The sequence below is a fragment of the Bos grunniens genome, chromosome 15 (genome assembly GCF_055505025.1).
Source record: "Bos grunniens cultivar Pamir isolate PY7600 chromosome 15, Bosgru_T2T1.0, whole genome shotgun sequence".
Classification (NCBI taxonomy): domain Eukaryota; kingdom Metazoa; phylum Chordata; class Mammalia; order Artiodactyla; family Bovidae; genus Bos; species Bos grunniens.
This window is the reverse complement of record NC_141179.1, coordinates 57899085-57919792: the sequence shown is the minus strand read 5'-3', so window position 1 is coordinate 57919792 and position 20708 is coordinate 57899085. Positions and strand designations below refer to the sequence as shown.

The following is a 20708-nucleotide window of genomic DNA, read 5'->3' as shown; positions in this document are numbered from 1 at the left end:
GTTCACAGGATAAACTGTAAGCTTCTTAGACTAGCGTTGAAAATCTTTCTGTCTGTGAGTCAGTCCGCCCAATTTGATCTCTCCTCACCACACCTCTATTCCATCCTCTCTGGCCAGGCTGCAGGCTTCAATGTCTCACCAGAACAATGGCTCATCTAGCTAACACTTGCTCATCTTGCAGTCTCTTACTCTGATAATCCCATGGATGTATAGCATAGCTAAGATAATCAGTGGACAGTGGAAGAGATTTTAAAAATAAGAAGAAATAATTCCTGCCATGCAGGAGTTTGCAACCTAGTGAGATAAACAGTCAGCAACACAAAACAACACAGACTGATTAAATACCTAAGTGACACTCAAGATACAATCAGGATTATATATGAGTGGAGTGTGGGTAGGTGTGGTTCTTGCTATATGAAGGAGTCATAAAAATCAGAGAAGTTTTCATGCCTTTTGATGCACGTTTGATAAAGTGGTTTGTTCTCTTGCCCCAGGTCTAGCTTAAGTTCAGGTTTATACATACTTTTGTATAACCCATGCCAAATAGCCTCTGAAAGGACGTCTTTGGCATTGGTCTTTGTATCACCAAAATCTGATATTTTGATTTGGATTTGGAAGGGTTTTATCGCCTTTAAAGAAAATCAAAATACCACTACTTAGGAGGGGTAAGTAAGAGATTGAATATCCTTCCAATCAGAAATTGAACAGAATATGCAAATACAATGCATCTGGAAGGGACCTTTATGCCTATTTTTTAAACTCATTTTAATTTTAATTACACAAGAAATGATGAGACAAATCCAATGTCTTCTTTCTTCTCAAGATAAAGATGAAGCCTGTCATCTTTTCATAGAAGTTCTTGACACTCTGGAGGAGTAACTGAGGATAATAATTCTATTTTTCAGCGTTAAAAATATCACATCCTTTCATTCCCATAGTGCTTATTCATTTTCAAAATACTTTTAAAATATATCACTTCATTTAATCTTTCCTAGTTTGCGCATTCCATCTTCGCCATGGTCCTAAGATTCTCCAGCAGCCTCTTTCTTTCCTTTCTTCTTGCCCACATCGTTCCAACTAGAATTGTACATTGGAGTCACCTGGAGGGCTTTCAGAAACACTTAGAACTGCCCCAACCCAGACCTCAGTTTATTCTGAATTCCTGGGAATGGGGCTCAAACATTGTTTTTTGTTTGTGCGCTTTTAAATTCCCCAAGTGACTGTAAAGAGGATCCAGATTTGATAACAACTTCTCTAACCACTTGTTTAATCACCCTCTCCTGAAATCTACTGTTAGATTCACTCTCCTGACACTCTGGTTTGCTCATCTCACTATTCGATCTTCCTCCAGCTCTTAAAACGCTTTTCTCCATGAACGTATGGAATCTATCATTCCTTCCCAGTTCTTTTCTTTTTTTTTCAGTAGCCTACCATTTCCGTTTCCCCACATTTATTCACTAAATTTACAAAAATAAATCTCAAGTTGTACAAGCCAGACCCAGGTGATTATCCCCAATAAACTTGGCAGATAAAAGGTGTTCAGTGACTGTGAAAGGAAGGGAGAAGGAAAGAATGAAAGGAAGGAAGGGAGAAAGGGAAGAAAAAGACAGAAAGGGTGGTATCTAGCAGATAGCAAAGAGGCTGTGCTGAAGTGGAAGGGTTTGAGTCTTCACTTTAAGAACTCACATCCATTCTCTTCATTTCAGGGAGGATTAAAAGCAGTAGTGTGGACAGATGCATTTCAGATGGTTGTCATGATCGTGGGCTTCTTAACGGTTCTCATTCAAGGATCAACCTATGCTGGTGGATTACACAATGTATTAGAACAAGCAGAAAATGGATCTCGATTAAATATATTTGAGTATGTCCAACGCTACTTTTTCTTGTTTTATAAACATTTAGCTGTATGACCTCATCACCTAAAATAATATTTAGGTATCAAAGGAATGTGTTTGCTCACTCATTTCTCTCTGCTTCATAGCTTTGATGTAGATCCTCTCAGGAGGCACACTTTTTGGACAATCTCAGTGGGAGGAACCTTTACATGGCTTGGAATCTATGGAGTTAATCAGTCAACCATCCAGCGATGCATCTCTTGCAAAACAGAAAAGCATGCGAAGCTGTAAGTTATTAATAAACATTTTTATGTTTTCTTCTCTGCCGTTCTTGGGTATTTATATGCTTTGAGTGTGTATATGTATGTGTAAAAGAGAGAAAGAAGTGAAGATTCTTTTAACCCTTTCAATAATTTTTTGAGGCAGGCATGGCTATTACTCCCTTCTCCATGAGGAAGTGGCAGGGCTGGGATTTGAACTTGTTTTTGTCTGCCTTTTCTCACTATCACTTGCTGCTTTCATTTTTTGAGAAATTACTAGGTTGAATTAGGTGCTGTGGGAGACAATGCGAAGATAAGGAGCACCTGTCTCTTACCTACAGTTTCGGTGACGAGTTGGTTCTCATCACTATTTCCATTCACCATGTGGTCTCTTCAACTAGCATCTTTATTTTGATGGATTTACCATAAAAGTTTCCAAGGAGGTTAAGAGAATAAAACACAAGGTAATGAGGCAGTTATAACACAGGTAATGAGTCAGTCATAACAGGACTTTAGTGTCTCTAACTCCTGCCAGGATAATCAGTAACCAGTCTTACCAGGCCGCTTACTCTGAAGAACACCACAGAGTCACAACTTGTTAAGCCTTTTTTAAACCATGCAAGTCATCCCACTCTCGAGAGTGGAGACCAAATAAAGTTATACACTGTTTTGTTTTTTTTTTTTTTTTTGCAAAGCTGGAATAAATAAGCTAGAATTGCATTGAAAATAGGCATTTCATCCTCATTGCTGCTATCCAAAGTTCCAGCCTCTGCAGACCTGTCAGGATGCCCTTAACTTCTTTTGGAATGAGAAACAGTCTCTATAAATATTTCCACAGCTGATCATAAAGACTTTAATTGCATAGTTTCTTATTTAGATGGAATAAAAGATACAAGTAAATGGACATAGTTCAACATTTTGTGACTTGAATTACAAAAGGGAATATATTACTTATATAGTTCACATACCCTCAGAAGGAAGAAGTGAATATGTTGTTTACTATTCTATCATTTCATATCTTATTACAATAAATAATATTAAACTCTCTACGCATGTGATCATCACTTTATCAAATAGTTGAATTGCTTAAAATGTGTTCAAGATCAAATGTAATTTTGATCTTAAAATAATATGAAATTAGAATTTATTTAAAGTTCTGCATTAAAATAAACTAGAGGATATCTGATAGGGGAAGAATCCTTAGGTGAAATAAATAATAATTCTCTGTTAGAGCAAGGGTTTTTTTGGTCTTATGTGATTGTGTTATACCATTTATTCTTGTGAACATGACCAATTTCTTCCTATTACTATAATAGTACCTAAAAGTTAGGAAATGTACTTTTTTCATCATATTCCCTACATGTCCAAGAATGATACTTTGTGCTCATTAAATATTTATTACTTATTTTACAAAGCAATGCTTCAAGGTGATGCTTATATATGTGAGTGTATAAGCATATAAATTGATACATATATACATAGGAATTTGTATGTGTGTGTGTGTGTGTAGGAGTGTGTGTGTGTAGGAGTGTTTGTGTATACTCCTGCAAGTGTACTTGTGTTTGTGTATCTTTCAGTCTCATTTAGTGGACTGGTTTAAATTAAGCAACCCATTCATAATAGTTTCTTGGAATTTGTTATATTAGTATTTGATGCATATGAAAACTGTCAGAAAAGGAGAGATACTCATTAAGGAAGAAATATGTATAATTTCCTAAGCATTTAAGATCGCCATTCTTTTTTTTTTATTTTTATTTTATTTTTAAACTTTACATAATTGTATTAGTTTTGCCAAATATCAAAATGAATCCGCCACAGGTATACATGTGTTCCCCATCCTGAACCCTCCTCACTCCTCCCTCCCCATACCATCCCTCTGGGTCGTCCCAGTGCACTAGCCCCAAGCATCCAGTATCGTGCATCGAACCTGGACTGGCAACTCGTTTCATACATGATATTTTACATGTTTCAATGCCATTCTCCCAAATCTTCCCACCCTCTCCCTCTCCCACAGAGTCCATAAGACTGTTCTATACATCAGTGTCTCTTTTGCTGTCTCGTACACAGGGTTATTGTTACCATCTTTCTAAATTCCATATATATGCGTTAGTATACTGTATTGGTGTTTTTCCTTCTGGCTTACTTCACTCGCCATTCTTGATTTGACCCATCCCCACTCCCATGGAGAGACCAGAACTATGGTAGGAATTTTGTTAGAATAAGGAAAGATGAAAAAATAAAAACTGTCTTTAGAAAATATTTACCTGTAAGAATCTAAGTTGATTTCATTGATACCATCCAGGAGTGAGAAATTAGCCCAAGTGGTCAGTACAGTTAAAGTGCCCATAGCTGGAGGGGAGATTGCTAGAGTAGAGATCTACTGGGACCATCATTTGTCACAGAACTTGAGCATCAAGGCCAGCACTGGGGCACCTGAATGCCACTCAGAGCCAGCTGCCAGCAGACTCTGACCTAGAAGGCTCTATAGAATGTTGATCACAAGTACCACTTCCATTCAGTTATCTGATGTGATTAAAACAGTCCATCAGGGCTAAACCTATGAATCATTGGTAGGCGAAAATACATCCAGAAAGTTCATACTGAATGTGGCCATAAGTGAAAACCAAAAGTGACGCATTATAAATGAATTGAATTGCATGGTTAGAATTCTGATTACTTACAAAAGACACCTTCATCTCAAGCTAGATCTTCTTCACACCCAGGAACAGTACCACTTACCGTCATCTTAGATGTGCTCCCTGGAAACTTCCTTGGACTCTTGTTTCTAGAATTCCATTTACATTTCAGGAGTGCTGGTGGGAGATAGTGCTGTGAGGGCAGGAGAAGCTGGTGCAGGTTATCAGGTCCCTTCCCACCACCACTCATCTCCCAGCTAAGATGAGCACGTCCACATGCAGTCCCTTTTGTTCCATTCTCATTGCCTTTATTTATTTTCTTTGTATCTCTTATCATATATAAAAACACCTTGTTTATTTTGCTTTGGTGATTATTACCTGCCTCCAGTGGGTTCGGGGTTGCCCACTGCTATGTCCTCAGTACCTAAAAGAACCTGGTACATAATGATGCCTAATAAGTATTTTCTGAATGAATCACCAAAATGGCTTAGGTTTCAAATAGGAGAATCAGCCTTGCAGGGAGTTAAAGTATATCTCTAATGAAAAAATGGGTTTCCCAGGTGGTGCAGAGGTAAGGAATCCACCTGCCCATTGCTGAAGACGCAAGAGACACAGGTTCAGTGCCTGGGTTCAGGATCAGGCAAGATCCCCTGGAGAAGGGCATGACAATCCACTCCAGTATTCTTGCCTGGAGAATCCCATGGACAGAAGAGCCTGGCTACAGTCCATGGGATCACAAAGAGTCGGACATGACTGAGCACGCACACACATCTAGATCCAGTGTGAGGCCAACCAAATTTCAAATCTTCCCTGATGTCATGGTCTTGTGCAAGTTGGAAAAGAATTTCCAGACATGAAGCAGAATGAGAGGAGAATAGTTTATTAGAGCAGAAAACACTGTTAGAGCAGTGGGCCGGCTCAAGGGAGAGTTGAGGCTTTTGTGGCTTTTTTAGAGCTTCAAGACAAAGAAAACTCCTGCTGGAAGGGTGGCATTAGATTATTTGTTAGGGTGCTATAGGTTGGGTAATAGAGTGGGTATTTTTACCTAATATGGGATCAGGGGGTTGGCAGATTTAGATTAGGACTGCTCATGGCAATGGCTGCTCTGGCACCTAGTCAGTTCCAGAGTTGACCTTAGCGCAGGTCCCACGTCTGTGGCCTTGGTACAAGGCCTTACACCTATGTCCTGGGCATATGGCTCCACACCTGAGATTTAGAAAATGTGTGATATTTTGACTTTCAAAGGACAGTATGAATACAAAATAGCCATAAGATACTACAAATGCACTCAAATTGAAGTTAAGAAGAATTTTGTAGAATTTAAAAGAATAAAAAAGAATTGCTTCAAAGAAATAGGGAAAATGACTTTAGGTTTGTCATACTTTATATTGCCTTTTAAAAAACTGAACTTTAAATTTCATCTGACTTAATCCCTAAAGTGAATATTGCCAAAATATGTCTACTTCTACATTTATCTCATCATCCCTCTGGGGGGAAAAAAGATGTTAAAACATAAGTTGGCTTTTTGACAGTTTCATGAATTGGGAGAGGGGAAATTATTTGAAGTTATATAATATGAGTGATTGATACATGAAATTTCACCCAAGGAATTAGACCTGACCCCATATTTAAGGCTTTGCAGAAAATCTCTCAATTTCAAAAGCTTTACAGAAAAACTCTTGAATTAAAAAACTCATAAAAAAATCTATCTTGTTTAAATTTCATAATCAGTCTAAAAATGTAACATTCCCAAATAAAAATGAAAAAATACAAAATGTAATGATTTTTTTAAATTGCAATATAATCGACATAATACTATGGGGCTTCCCCGGTGGATCAGTGGTAATAAATCTGCCTTCAATGCAAGAGCCACAGGAGATGCAGGTTCAATCCCTGGGTTGGGAAGATCATCTGGAAGAGGACATGGCAACCCACTCCAGTGTTCTTGCCTGGAGAACCCGTGGACAGAAGAGCCTGGTGGGCTACAGTCCATAGCATTTCAAAGAGTCAGACATGACTGAAGTGACTTAGGACGCACATAATATTTTTTTTTTTTCGCACATAATATTATATTCGTTTCAGGTGTATGACATAGTGACTTGATATCAGAAAATAAAGATTTCTGAAGGCTAGAGAATTTTATTTTATAGCAAAAAGGCCATCCAAATTTTGTCTGGATTCTTTGGTAATGACCTTGTTGACTTAGAAAAATGCACTATGTAACAGATGCAAGTTAAATTTTATTTGGGGCAAAAAATGAGAACTGAAGCCCAGAAGATAGCACCTCAGATAGCTCTGAGAAACTGCTCCAAAGAGGCAGGGGGGAAAGGTCAGTACATTTGTGATTTTGGTGAAGAAAGAATACATGCAGTCAAGCACATGTTTTTCCAGAAGGTTTCTAACTAGTCTTGTGAAGCTTTTGCTAGTCACTAGGAACAGCCATCACCATGAAGAATTTTAATGCTTTTCTAGATATAAGGAGATATAAAAATTGAGTTCATAAAATTAGCTGCTTAAAATATCTAACTATCTGAAGACCTGTCCTGCCAGTTTTTCCTGAACACAGAGTGCCTCATTTCTGCTCTCCAACCTAAACTCCTTTCAGGATGTGTTGAAAATCAGCAGCTGCAGCAGCTCATGATTTAATGCCATGGCAAGTGCCAAATTGTAGTTGACAACCTCATCACATTATAGTTTGACATAGAGTCTACCGTGTGTTCTTTTCTAGAGCCTTGTACTTCAACTTGCTAGGTCTCTGGATCATTCTGCTATGTGCAGTCTTTTCTGGTTTAACCATGTACGCGCACTTCAAAGACTGTGATCCTTGGACTTCGGGCATCATCTCAGCCCCAGACCAGGTATGTGCTCCCTTGGGGCCAGCTGAAATGAGTGTGTTTCAGGCCATCACTAGATAATGTTGAGCCTTTCTCTTTTTCCACCTGGACTTCTAGCTATTTCCCAAACCCCACGATTTGATTTTTTCCTCTCCTCTTGGATGATATTGTCACAGACCAGGATCTATAGTCTTCACTCTCTCCTCCTACTTGTTAAACTGCCACTGTGTCTTGTGGGAGCTCCTCTCCCACGAATCTAGCTCCAGAGTAGAACCATAATACCTAGATTCCCTGAAGACCTGTTTTAAGTACTTGTTTTTATGGCTTGGTTTCTATCATTAAAGTAAACAGGCAAGAAAATGGCACACATTGAAAACATTAAAAAAAATTAAAGGTTTCTGAACATTCTAAAGTTCATACAGTGGGTTTTCCTAATATGACTGTCTGCTTCCTACCGCTTCTCCTACCCTACAGCTGGACCTCAGGTCCATGGAAATTGGATGGATCATAACTTCATTTGCTGGCATTTAAAAACCATAGTCAATGAAAACTTCTTTATAATTACTTTCTTTTTTTCCCCACCTTCTTTTGCTAAAAAGCTACAATACGTGCTCAGATGCTTAGTCTTGCCCAACTATTTATGACCCCATGGACTGTCAGCCAGCAGTCTCCCCTGTCCATGGGATTCTCGCAGCAAGAATACTGGAGTGATGTACTATTTCCCCCTCCAGAGGATCTTCCCACCCCAGGGATGGCATTCGTGTCTCTTACATCTCCTGCATTGGCAGGCAGATTCTTTACCACTAGTGCCGCACAGGAAGCCCCCAAAATCCCACATTTCAGACATTGCTGATGAGACCTCTCACCTGTCCCATCTTATCTTGCCTCCTCTTCAGCTGATGCCATACTTCGTCATGGAGTTATTTTCCACGATGCCTGGACTTCCAGGACTTTTCGTGGCTTGTGCCTTCAGTGGAACTTTGAGGTTAGTGTATTGATAACACTTGTCAATAGTGTTCTGACAATGAGGATGGTAATAACAAAGCAACAAGGATGAAAAGAGTATTAGTGGTACTCACCACCAGTATTACTGAGTTCTCACTGTGTATTAGCTGCCTTCTGAATGCTTTATATGTATCTGTTCATCAGTTGTCATACAGTATATGAGACCGAAACTACTCATTATCTTCTGCTGACAGATAAGGAAACTGAGATTTAGCAAGGTAGATAACTTACCCACGGTAAGAGAGTAAACTGCAGAAGTCGTATGTAAACCTAGGCCTGCTCTTGCACTAGATCTCTCTGTTTATTTTCTCAACCTCTTCTGGAGCTCACTGCCCCCATGGTTTCACATCACTTGCCCACAAGGCAGCTCTGTTTGCTGGCATTTCTCATTCAGCTGCAGTAGATTCTTCCAGATCTCTTCTTTGCAATCCATTCTCTACATCTTTAATAACACACTCAGGCAGCTAAGAACATCCATTTCCAAAATGTAGGCATTATTATAAATTCAAAATTATTCACATGTTTACTCTGACATATGTTAAAAGGCTTATACTATGCCAGGCACAGCTGGTGACGTGGGGATGCTGCAGACAAGATTGGCATAAATGTTGCCCTTAAATAGAGTTTGCATTCTAGTGAACATGGGAGATGGATAATATATAACTAAACAGTAACAAAAAAACAAGATATTATTTGATGATGACAAATAGCATAAAGGAAATGACAGAGTGATAGCATAGAGAGAGGCTGGGTTGGGAGCTCTGTTTTTGAAAGGGTCTTTAGTGCACTTCTATTTAAGTGTATGACATTTGCGTTGAGATCTAAAGAGTGTGAAGATCACAAACAGGAATTTTTGCAGGCAGTGAGGAGGGCAAATACCAAACCCCCCAAGGACATAATCTGTATGAAACAGTTCAGGATCAATGAAAGCGGTTGAAGCTTAAGAAATCAAGAGGAGAGCAAATGAGGAGAAATTAGAAGAGGCAAGCAAGCATCAGATCAGGAAAGTTTTTATGAAAGACTGAAGAGCTTTCATTGCATATTAATTAGGAAGTCATTGGAAAATTTGAAGCAGGGAAGTTTGAGTGAGTGATGTCATACAGCTGAAGACTTGGTCTTGTTTGTGAAGGGAAGGGGCTATCGCAAAAGAAGGAGTGGTGAGAGCAAATGACTATAAAGGAGACTTTTGCCTTAACCCAGGTGAGACATGACAGTCATGGGGAGAATGGTGGGGGCAAGAGTATTGAGAAAAATGGACTAAAACAGTAAGACAGTATCACTTTTTTAGATTCCACATATAAGTGATACCATATGGTATTTGTCTTTGTCTGACTTAATTCATTTAGTATAATACAAATTGCCTTGAGCAGAAGTGGGGTTGGCTATCTTTCCATACCTTCACTGGCCATTTGAATTTCTTTCTCTGTGAAATGCCAGTTCATGTTCCCTGTTACTTTTTTGTTTGCTTTTGAGTTTTCTTCCATATATATATATATGGGAAAGGATTATTGATATATATCTCATTTTTTCTCATTTGTCCTATGTATATTTGCTTTATTAATATTTTTGAATATATGGAACAGCTATATCATATTAATTAATTTTTTACATAATGATTTCTAGGTTTATATCATTCTTCTCTGCTCCATGCTTACAAATAATCATCCAGATATCATTCTAGTATATTTATTGTCTTATTAAATGTTAAAATTATTAAATCATCTAGACTATACATGGGGTATAGTATATACATGGGGTATAGTATAGAAAAGAAGTGGAGTTCCTGACTTATTTTTCTGCTAAGATAGTAGCAAGTTACCTCATTATTTTTAATGAAAATCACCTTTTCATCACTGACTTGAAATGCTACTTTTATTACATCCTACCTTCTTTAATATTTTTGGAACTTTTCCTGGATTTTCTGTTATATTCCTTTGATCTATTTGTGTACAGCTATAATGATACTAATAATTTTAATGACTAAGCTTTAAAGTACATCATGAGAAACGCTGGTCTGGAAGAAGCACAAACTGGAATCAAGATTGCTGGGAGAAATATCAATAACATCAGATATGCAGATGACACCACCCTTATGGCAGAAAGTGAAGAGGAACTGAAAAGCCTCTTGATGAAAGTGAAAGAGGAGAGTGAAAAAGTTGGCTTAAAGCTCAACATTCAGAAAATGAAGATCATGGCATCTGGTCCCATCATTTCATGGGAAATTGATGGGGAAACAGTGGAAACAGTGACTGACTTTATTTTGGGGGGCTCCAAAATCATTGCAGATGGTGACTGCAGCCATTAAATTAAAAGACGCTTACTCCTTGGAAGGAAAGTTATGATCAACCTAGATAGCATATTCAAAAGCAGAGACATTCCTTTGCCAACAAAGGTCCTTCTAGTCAAGGCTATGGTTTTTCCAGTGTCATGTATGGATGTGAGAGTTGGACTGTGAAGAAAGCTGAGCGCCGAAGAATTGATGCTTTTGAATTGTGGTGTTGGAGAAGACTCATGAGAGTCCCTTGGACTGCAAGGAGATCCAACCAGTCCATCCTAAAGGAGATCATTCCTGGGTGTTCATTGGAAGGACTGATGTTGAAGCTGAAACTCCAGTACTTTGGCCACCTCATGGGAAGAGTTGACTCATTGGAAAAGACTCTGATGCTGGGAGGGATTGAGGGCAGGAGGAGAAGGGGATGACAGAGGATGAGATGGCTGGATGGTATCACTGACTTGATGGACATGAGTTTGAATGAACTCCAGGAGTTGGTGATAGACAGAGAGGCCTAGTGTGCTGCAATTCATGGGGTCACAAAGAGTCAGACACAACTGAGCGACTGAACTGAACTGAACTGAAGCTTTAAAGAATGATTTTAAATATGTTAACTTAGTATATGGTATTTATTCATTACTTTTACAGAATTTCCCTTGATATCATTTTTTTCTAATTGTTTTCAGTCCATTCTATAAAACTTGAATGTACTCAAGTCATAATATTTGCAAATACTTTTGAGTTCTTCTTTCCTAATAGCTACACTTCTATGTTCACTCTCATATAATTATGCTTTGAGAACAATGATAAGAAAATTGAGGGATTACAGAAATCTTTGTTTTGTTATATGCTTTAAAGGGAATGGTTCCTGGATATTACCAGTAAATATGATACCAGGTTTTGGTTTGAATGATATTATTTATTTACATTTAATATACTTATATATAAAACTAACAAAATCATAAATAAGAACAATAATGCCTATATTTATTCTACTTTTAGGAAATATTTTTATCAGGGAGATATATGGAATTGTGATTACTATTGGCATTTTTGAAATGACTATTGTTTTCTTTTCTAGCTTTTGACATATCAATATTAGTATGCTTATGTATTTCCAAAATAGCAATATCTATGAATTCACATAATGATTTTAGCTTGCTTATGGTATAATTTTAATTTAGTGTTCTGCTGAATTATTTTTGCTACTTTACTTCATAGGATTTTGCATCAGTAGTACAAATGATGTTGTTCTGTGGTGTTAGTATCGGCATCTCAGGGAAACTAAGGAAGAAATAAAGAACAGTAGAGGATCAAATGCAAATAGGGATGACACATTAGCTTTCATTTGGTCCCTCCCTACAGAGCTTGTTTTATTTATTCAATTTTCCTAAAGCTGACTCCTCCATAATGGATAAATATAGCTGTCAACAGATTGATTCTCTCGTAAAAGAATAGTTGATTCTTTTGATCTCAAATCCAAAAATTCCAAGAAAGAGATATACTGGACAGTACATACTATAGAGAGATTTCTTTTGCTGTAAGGTTAAGCAGGATGTTGGGTTAGAGAATGGGGAAGACAAGGGAAGGGGTAGAATAAAGAGATAGTGGTTTAAAGCTAGGAAAGAAAAAAAGATTTTCACCATCTTGTACCAGTTTTAGAATCTGAGAAATTGACATATGGATAATATATCTGACTGCAAAAGCAGTCCAGCAGAGGTTCTGCAAATCTGATCCTTCTGGGGAAAAACGGCTTTCTGTCGCCTCCCTCCCAGTGGATTCAAAGGTAGAAAATAAACCCTAAAACTTAAAGCTTTCAAATGATGGATTTTGAGCCATATATGTAGGGAGCATAGAAGCTTATTTTATTTGATCCTCTCCTTTCTTTATTTGACTTGCATGGAGCTGCAGATAGAAGAGAAGTCTTCTAGGGGACATACACTGTGCCTTGATTCTCAGGAAAAGGAGAAAGCTAAGCTGAAGTACTTGGAATTTCAATTTCTAGAAATGGGTCACAGAAAGTTTCTACTAACTGTATCTGTCATTAGGGAAAGAACTTTTAAATTTTGCACTAGATGGACCTGGAACCATCCCAACTGAAGTAAACTACAGCTAATGAATTAATAATAATACTATTATCTTGCGTTACAGAAAAAAAGGCAAAGTTTGCATTTTCTTCCATGCTGTTGCCATAGCTACAGCTTGTCTTCAAATGAGCATTGGAGGATAACAAAACAATTAGCTAATGGATAGCAGTGGAAAAGGAAAGCATTGGAGAAGGAAATGGCAACCCACTCCAGTGTTCTTGCCTGGAGAATCCCAGGGACAGGGGAGCTTGGTGGGCTGCCGTCTATGGGGTCGCACAGAGTCGGACACGACTGAAGCGACTTAGTAGCAGCAGCAGCAATGGAGAATTTACCAACAGCTGACCAGGCTTTGTTCATTTGTTTCTTTCTTTTCCAGAACTTTTGTTTGTGCTTGTGATTTTGCATAACATGAATTTAATAAATACATCTATCCTACTAACTAAAATATTCCTGGTCTGTATGAGAAATTTAATAAGTTTTCATGTTGTTCTACAAAGGAAACTCCAATTTTTTTGATTTTTCTGTCCATTAAGCAAATTTTGGGCTGTAAGACTGAACTCTGTTTGGAAAGTTAGAGAGAGAATACCAGAGCTTTTATGTGCTTTTGATCTTTGCCTACTTCCTAGTATTTTCTTTGTCTCTTTCTCCCTTATTAATTACATGCTAGTCACACTGGTGCTTCCTGTTGTTGGATGAAACAAGTTTTCCATCTGCAGGCATTTACTTAAAATTTTCTCTTTGTTCTAAAACATCTTATTCTGAATTTGCAAGGATCCTTTCAGTACCTATCTTAACTACCACTGTCCATGGAATTCTCCAGGCAAGAGTTCTAGGGTGGGTTGCCATTCCCTTCTTCAGAGGATCTTCTCAAACTAGGGATCAAACCTGGGTCTCCCACATTGCAGGCAGGCACTTCACTATCTGAGCCACCAGGGAAGCCCTTCCTTAGAGAAGAATCCTAACTTCATTTCAGTTTAGGTCTCTGCAAGATATGCTTTCTTAACTCTTTGTTATTTTTCTTCATAACAGTGTAGTCAGTTGAATAATTAGTTGTTAAATATCTATGTCACAACTAAAGTATAAGCTCTATGTCTTTCTGGTTCACTATTGTATGCCTAGTATTCAGAATGAACAGATGTATAAATGGTATGAATGAAAGAATGAATGAATGACATATTGTAGTGATTCCTGAAGTAGAATATCACTACTTCCTGCATCAAGTTTAACCTACACACACACACACACACACAAAACCTCTCTGCTACTGCATGTTAGCTTATTTAAGGTCTAGGGAAATCAGTGGGAGTTAGAGAATGAAAGGTTAGCTTCTTCACTGGAATTAGAGGAAGAAAGTGAAAAGCTTTAAACACAGAAACAGCTTTGGAGAGTGAGGCCCTGTAGTTCCCCAGAGATCCAGAATAAGGACATACGTCTATTTTGTCTAGAGCCTTGCCTTGTCTATTTACCCTGGATGCCAGGGCAGGCCGGTCAGCTTTATTTAGTTTGGGCTGTGTTCTCGCTTTTGTCTCCATATAGCACCGTGGCTGCCAGCATCAATGCCTTAGCAACAGTGACCTTTGAGGATTTTGTCAAGAGCTGTTTTCCTCGTCTCTCTGACAAGCTGAGCACCTGGATCAGTAAAGGCTTATGTAGGTACAGCCGGTGGATCTTCTATTCCGTATCATGAAATGTATATGTGGTACATGTCAAAATCCTGCACACTCTATTCAGTGCATACTGACAGGCACAAGTGCACATGGAGATACATGAGTAATCTCACATATAAATTCTTTTTTAAATTGGGGTATAGTTGCTTCACAATATTGTGTTAGTTCCTGTTGCACAACAAAGTGAATCACTATATGTATACATATATCCCGTCCCTGTTGGACTTCCCATCCACCCCCTGCCCATCATCCCACCCATTTAGGTCACCGTAGAGCACTGAGCTGAGCTTCCTGTGCTATACAGGAGGTTCCCATTAGCTAGCTATTTTGCACATGGTACTGTATATACGGGCTTCCCAGGTGGCACAGTGGTGAAGTATCTGCCTGCCAATGCATGGAAAAAAGAGACGCAGTTTGATCCCTGGGGCAAGAAGATCCCCTAGAATAGGAAATGACAACCCATTCCAGTGTTCTTGCCTGGAACATTCCATGGACAGAGGATCCTGATGGGCTACACAGTCCATGGAGTTGCAAAGAGTCAGACAAGACTAAGTGACCAAACAACATATATATGTCAATCCCAATCTCCCAATTCATCCCACCCTTCCATTTCCACTCTCCCCGCTATGCAACCTTCTAAGACTGAAGCAGGAAGAAATAGAAAATATAAACAGATCAATCACAAGCAATAAAATTGAAACTGTGATTAAAAATATTACAATGTGCAAAAGTCCAGGACCGGATGACTTCACAGGTGAGTTCTATCATTCATTTAGAGAAAAGATACCACCCATCCTTCTCAAACTGTTCCAAACAATCGTAGAGAAAGGAGCACTCCCAAGTTCTTTTTATGAGGCCAAGATAACCCTAATACCAAAATCAGACAATGATATCACAACAAAAGAAAGTTGCAGACCAATAGAACTGATGAACATAGATGCAAAAATTCTCAAGAAATGCTAGCAAACAGAATCACATATAAATTCTTACACTTCCAAAGGTCCCAGGAAACCAGGAGGGTATCAAGAAAGAATGATTGGCTAGCTTAGCTTTCGCCAGTCTTATATTTGACATTCTCCTGTGTTCATCCTACACTCTAGATTCATCACATCAACACCTCTTGATTATGCCATATATTGATCCTATTTGTTCCTCCAAAGACAAAGACATTTAGCTCACTGTGGCCAGTCCGCTTGTCTAATAAAGTCAAATTGTTTTCTAAAGAATCCTTTATTACCAAACTCCCAGTAACCTTAACTCAAAAGGTAATTGCTCTTTGCTTAATCATATAATCACATTTTATATTTATAATCACTGTAGCACTTATATTGAATTATAGTTTTACAAAATTTACTTCTTTTTAAATATAAACAAATTATACACCTACTTACTATAGGAAATGTAGGTAATTTGGGAAAGTATATGTGCTTTTAAAATAAAATTATGTATAATTTTGTTCCTGGTTATTTTTTTTTTTTTCTAGTATGCTATACTGAGCACCTTCCTGTGCCATTTAATGTATTCTTTGAGAGCATGATTTTGAGTGATTGCTTAGTGTTTTACAAAATGATTCATTTTTATGCTGTTAGTTTGAAGTTTTTTTTTTTTTTTTTTGGTAACACTGTGATGAAATCCATATGCATAATTTTTTATCGTATCTTTATTTTTTTTCCTTAGTCAGAAACTCCAAAAGAAAATTACCAGGTTGAATAAAATGCTATAGTTTTTGTTTTCATTTGTTTTGTAAAGCACATATATGGCCATTGGCACAACTCTTGTTTATCCCCAAAATTTTAATTGATTTTCTAGTAAGTATGGTTATTACCTTCAAATATTGATGATTTTATGGTATCCTCATTCTTAAATGTTTCTCTAATCTGTGGTTTGTGTTGTCCATATTCTTCACGTTCTCTTACTTTCATAATTTTTTCCTCTCCCTCTGTGTACTTGAAAGGCTTAGATTTTTTCTGTGTTATTGTAATAAGTATTCCACAAAATAAATTTCTTAATAATAGTGATTTGAATTCTGCTATAGTATTTTGTTCCTCACATTTTACTATTAAAACTACAATCACACAGCAAAGTTTAAAGACATTTATCATGATCTCCTGTATATATACCACCAAGATTCTCCATTAATGTTTTATTGAACTTGATTTTTCACACATCCATCTAACTCTCTATCCATCTATTAATCCATCATATATTTGATATATTTAAAAGTAAATCCAGACATCAGTACACTTCCCTCTAATTATTTTAGCATATTATTAACTAGAATTCAATAATTGTTTAAAGTTTCTTAAGTGTAAAATTTATCCACAATGACGTGGAGAAATGTTAAGTAAGCATTTGCTGAGTTTTGAAAAATGCATACACCTGTGTGACTCAGCCACTAAAGATATAAATTATTACCATCACCCTCGAAAGTTCTCTTTTGGTTATTCTGGTCAATTCCTACTCCCACTTCGTTCCAGAGGCAGTAATTAATGATTTTTTCATCACAGATTAGTTTTAACTCTTCTAGAATTTTAGGTTGGAGAAGGCAATGGCACCCCACTCCAGTACTCTTGCCTGGAAAATCCCATGGATTGAGGAGCCTGGTAGGCTACAGTCCATGGGGTCGCGAAGAGTCGGACACGACTGAGCAACTTCACTTTCACTTTTCACTTTCATGCATTGAAGAAGGAAATGGCAACCCACTCCAGTGTTCTTGCCTGGAGAATCCCAGGGATGGCTAAGCCTGGTGGGCTGCCGTCTATGGGGTCGCACAGAGTCGGACACGACTGAAGCGATTTAGCAGCAGCAGCAGCAGCAGAATTTTAGGTAAATAGAATCACACAGTACACATTTGTTTTTGTAAGACTCCTTTCACTCAGCATAATATGTTTGAGTACATTCATAGTGTTTTGTGTATCAGTATTTCATCCCTTTTTATGGCTGAGTAGTATGACATTGTATAGATACACTGTTTTTTTTTTTTTTTTTTTTAACTTCTATTGATGTACCTGGATTATTTAAGTCTGAAGTTCTTTTGATACAGCTGCTATGGATATTCTTGTACCAGTCTTTTGTGAACATGTTTTCATTTCTCTTTAGTAAATACCAAGGAGTAGAAGTGCTTGGTCAACACCATAGTTTTCAATTTCCTTGTAGTCCTTTCTGCTCACACCTGGATTCACCCTCACCTAAACTATAGGTGTTTACCCTATCCTGCTGGTTTTTTCTTGCCATTTGTTTTCTGTTGACCTGCACTTTTCACTTCATTGAGTCCACATGTTTTTGCATAGTATTGAAATTACCAGATAGTTTCTAAATACTTTTTATGGTACTTAAGGTAAATTATTTCCAGAAAACATACTCTGTATTTGAGCTTTTAAGTTAATATATTCATTTCCTTCTTTGGAAACATTTTGGCATGGATCCTATCTTTCTTTTTTCTTTTCACTTATGCTCAAACAAGAGATTGGTGCTGACAAATGTTTGTTAACTGGGTAATTGAATTGCCTTGAATTTTTTTTTTTTACTATCTTGCATAATGAGTTACATACAGCTAATAGCAGGTGGATGAGCATCATTTCTTATGCAATTCCCAATTTCTAGCAGATATTCAAGAACATGCTGGGTAGACGTTTCTGCTATGCTCACAGTTTATTGTCTGATCCTCCAAGCTGTTATAACACTGGGAAAATCCATAGGATTTTCTGAAACTGTGGTGCTTTCTCTCTCTCGCACATTTACTGCTTTGTCTGTGGATCCATACACTCTAGGTCTCCATGGAACACCACCAATTTTCCCTAAGCCCCTTGCCTTGAAAGTTGCTATTGATTGTTATTTGGTGGGTGTATAAAGATTTGGGGGAGAGAGGGACTGAATCAATTCTCTAGTCAGCACAGAAAAGTAGAACCCTTGGATTGAGGGGTGGTTTCCTAGAATCCCATTTGAAACAGATAACTGTTGGCTCAGCAAGAAGATAATTAACAGTTGAGAAAATATGTCTTTTAAATTTTCTTCAGGCAGGTGAAATTCTCCTTAACCATGAAGTGACACAGAATTAGGGCAAACATTTATTTCTGATGTCTAATCTATCATCTTTAAAAATAAAGGGAGCAATTTTATAATTCTGAAAGTTTATTGGTCAAGTTTATTGGTTTACTGGTCAAACTTGGTTTTATTGTTATTGTGTAGGTTTCCTTGTTTTTCTATGTTTTATTGAGAGATTGGAAAATACAGCTTCAAAGTTGCTACTCTGATTTCATCTTAAAAGTGAATTCCTGATAATAAATATTATGGATATCACATACCAAATCTGATATAATAATAATAATAATAATAACAAGCATATAGTACTTGCTATATAACAGGTACTCTTGGATAAATTAATTTAGATGTCATCCCTTCCTAGAATATGAGATCTTTGGGGAAAGTGGTATTTATAGCATTGGCATTTAGAAAGTGTTTGACATACTCAGTGAAATTAATGGTGACATTGGGAACTGAGCCAAATATTTACCTGAGAGAGAATTTCAAACAAAATGAGAAAAATAATTTTCTCTATTTTTGTCACTGTGTCTCTATCTATCTCCAACTCCTTGTCTCTCGCCCTTTCTCATTTAGTCTATGGGTTTTAATGGGAATTGAATAGTTTTAAGGTAGTTTTTAAACAAAGATGTATGAAAACAATTGTTTTTTAAAATATGGCTTAGAAAAAGATATCACCTTTAAAAGATAACCAAGATATGCTGATTCATCCAGCAAGATCCTATGATGCTAGAGGCACACTGCGTAAGATGCTTCAGAGCGTGGTACCCTGATGACCCTCATGGTGCTCCAACATAGCCATGTAAACAAAGAAATCCTTATGCAATATACTGAGGCCCATGAGGAGGTTATGAATAAAGCATGAAAAGACCAGAAAAAATTTCCAGATTTTCAAAATCTATGAGGTAAAGTGAATAGATATTTAGCTATTTTAAAGACGAAAAACTACATATATCCCAGAGAAGTTAGTAATTTCTTCAGCTGATTATAGGTAAGTGGTTGAAATGGACTTGCTGCTGCTAAGTCACTTCAGTTGTGTCCGACTCTGTGCGACCCCATAGACGGCAGCCCACCAGGCTCCCCCGTCCCTGGGATTCTCCAGGCAAGAACACTGGAGTGGGTTGCCATTTCCTTCTCCAATGCAGGAAAGTGAAAAGTGAAAGTGAAGTCGCTCAGTCGTGTCCAACTCTTTGTGACCCCATGGACTGCAGCCCACCAGGCTCCTCCGTCCATGGGATTTTCCAGGCAAGAGTACTGGACTGGGATGCTATTGCCTTCTCTGTGAAATGGACTTAATTCTCACTAATTTAGTCTGGATTAGTCTGTAGACCAGTGATCTTTCTGCATCTTCATGTTGCTTCAACATGACAGTTTTCTTCTTAAATCCTGGAGAGAAGCCTCCTCAAGGCTGGATTCCAGCTCATTCTGCCTGACTGAGGAAAGCATGTATTGTGGGAGAAATTCTCATCAGTGCCCTTCTTGGGGTTTGTGATAGCTACATGGGGTAGACAATCCTTCCCGAGACCCCTTCCAATATGGCTTGCATGAGAGAAGACCCTGAGTAGGAGCTCAAGAAATCCCTCAAAGCAGGTCGGATGACAGTCATGCATTTTCTTTCTTCAGGTCTTTTATTTGGCGTGATATGTACCTCCACAGCTGTGGCTGCATCCCTCATGGGTGGTGTCATACAGGTAATGACAGATCTGAGAATTTATTATCCTTAAATAAAACTAGGATAATCATACTAGTAAAATCAATAATTAAAATGAACATTTATAGAATGCTTATTATGGTCTAGCTGCAGTCTCGAATGTATTACCTCATTTGATCCTCATCACTTCCCTAAGATGTAGTTTGAGTAATGTACTAATGTCACAGGTGATGAAACTAAGAAGTAGAGAGGTGAAGAACTGTCCCAAATTCATTAACCAAAGCATGATAGACCTTGAAAATGAGCCCACCTCTACCTATTAACAATGCTGAAAGTGAAGGAAAGTGAAGTCACTCAGTCATTTCCGAGTCTTTGCGACCCCATGGACTGCAGCCTACCAGGCTTCTCCATCCATGGGAT

The 20708-nt window shown here is 37.8% G+C and overlaps 1 protein-coding gene across 1 annotated transcript in view; it reads left to right on the top strand.

The window, feature by feature from the left end:
* SLC5A12 (solute carrier family 5 member 12) overlaps positions 1–20708 on the top strand; it is a 51360-nt gene that overhangs the window by 18680 nt on the left and 11972 nt on the right. Inside the window, exons 5-10 of the mRNA XM_086338541.1 lie at positions 1707–1861; positions 1982–2122; positions 7460–7589; positions 8462–8550; positions 14466–14578; positions 20261–20328. Coding sequence (XP_086194667.1) covers positions 1707–1861; positions 1982–2122; positions 7460–7589; positions 8462–8550; positions 14466–14578; positions 20261–20328 — 696 coding nt within the window. The remainder of the gene's footprint in view (positions 1–1706; positions 1862–1981; positions 2123–7459; positions 7590–8461; positions 8551–14465; positions 14579–20260; positions 20329–20708) is intronic.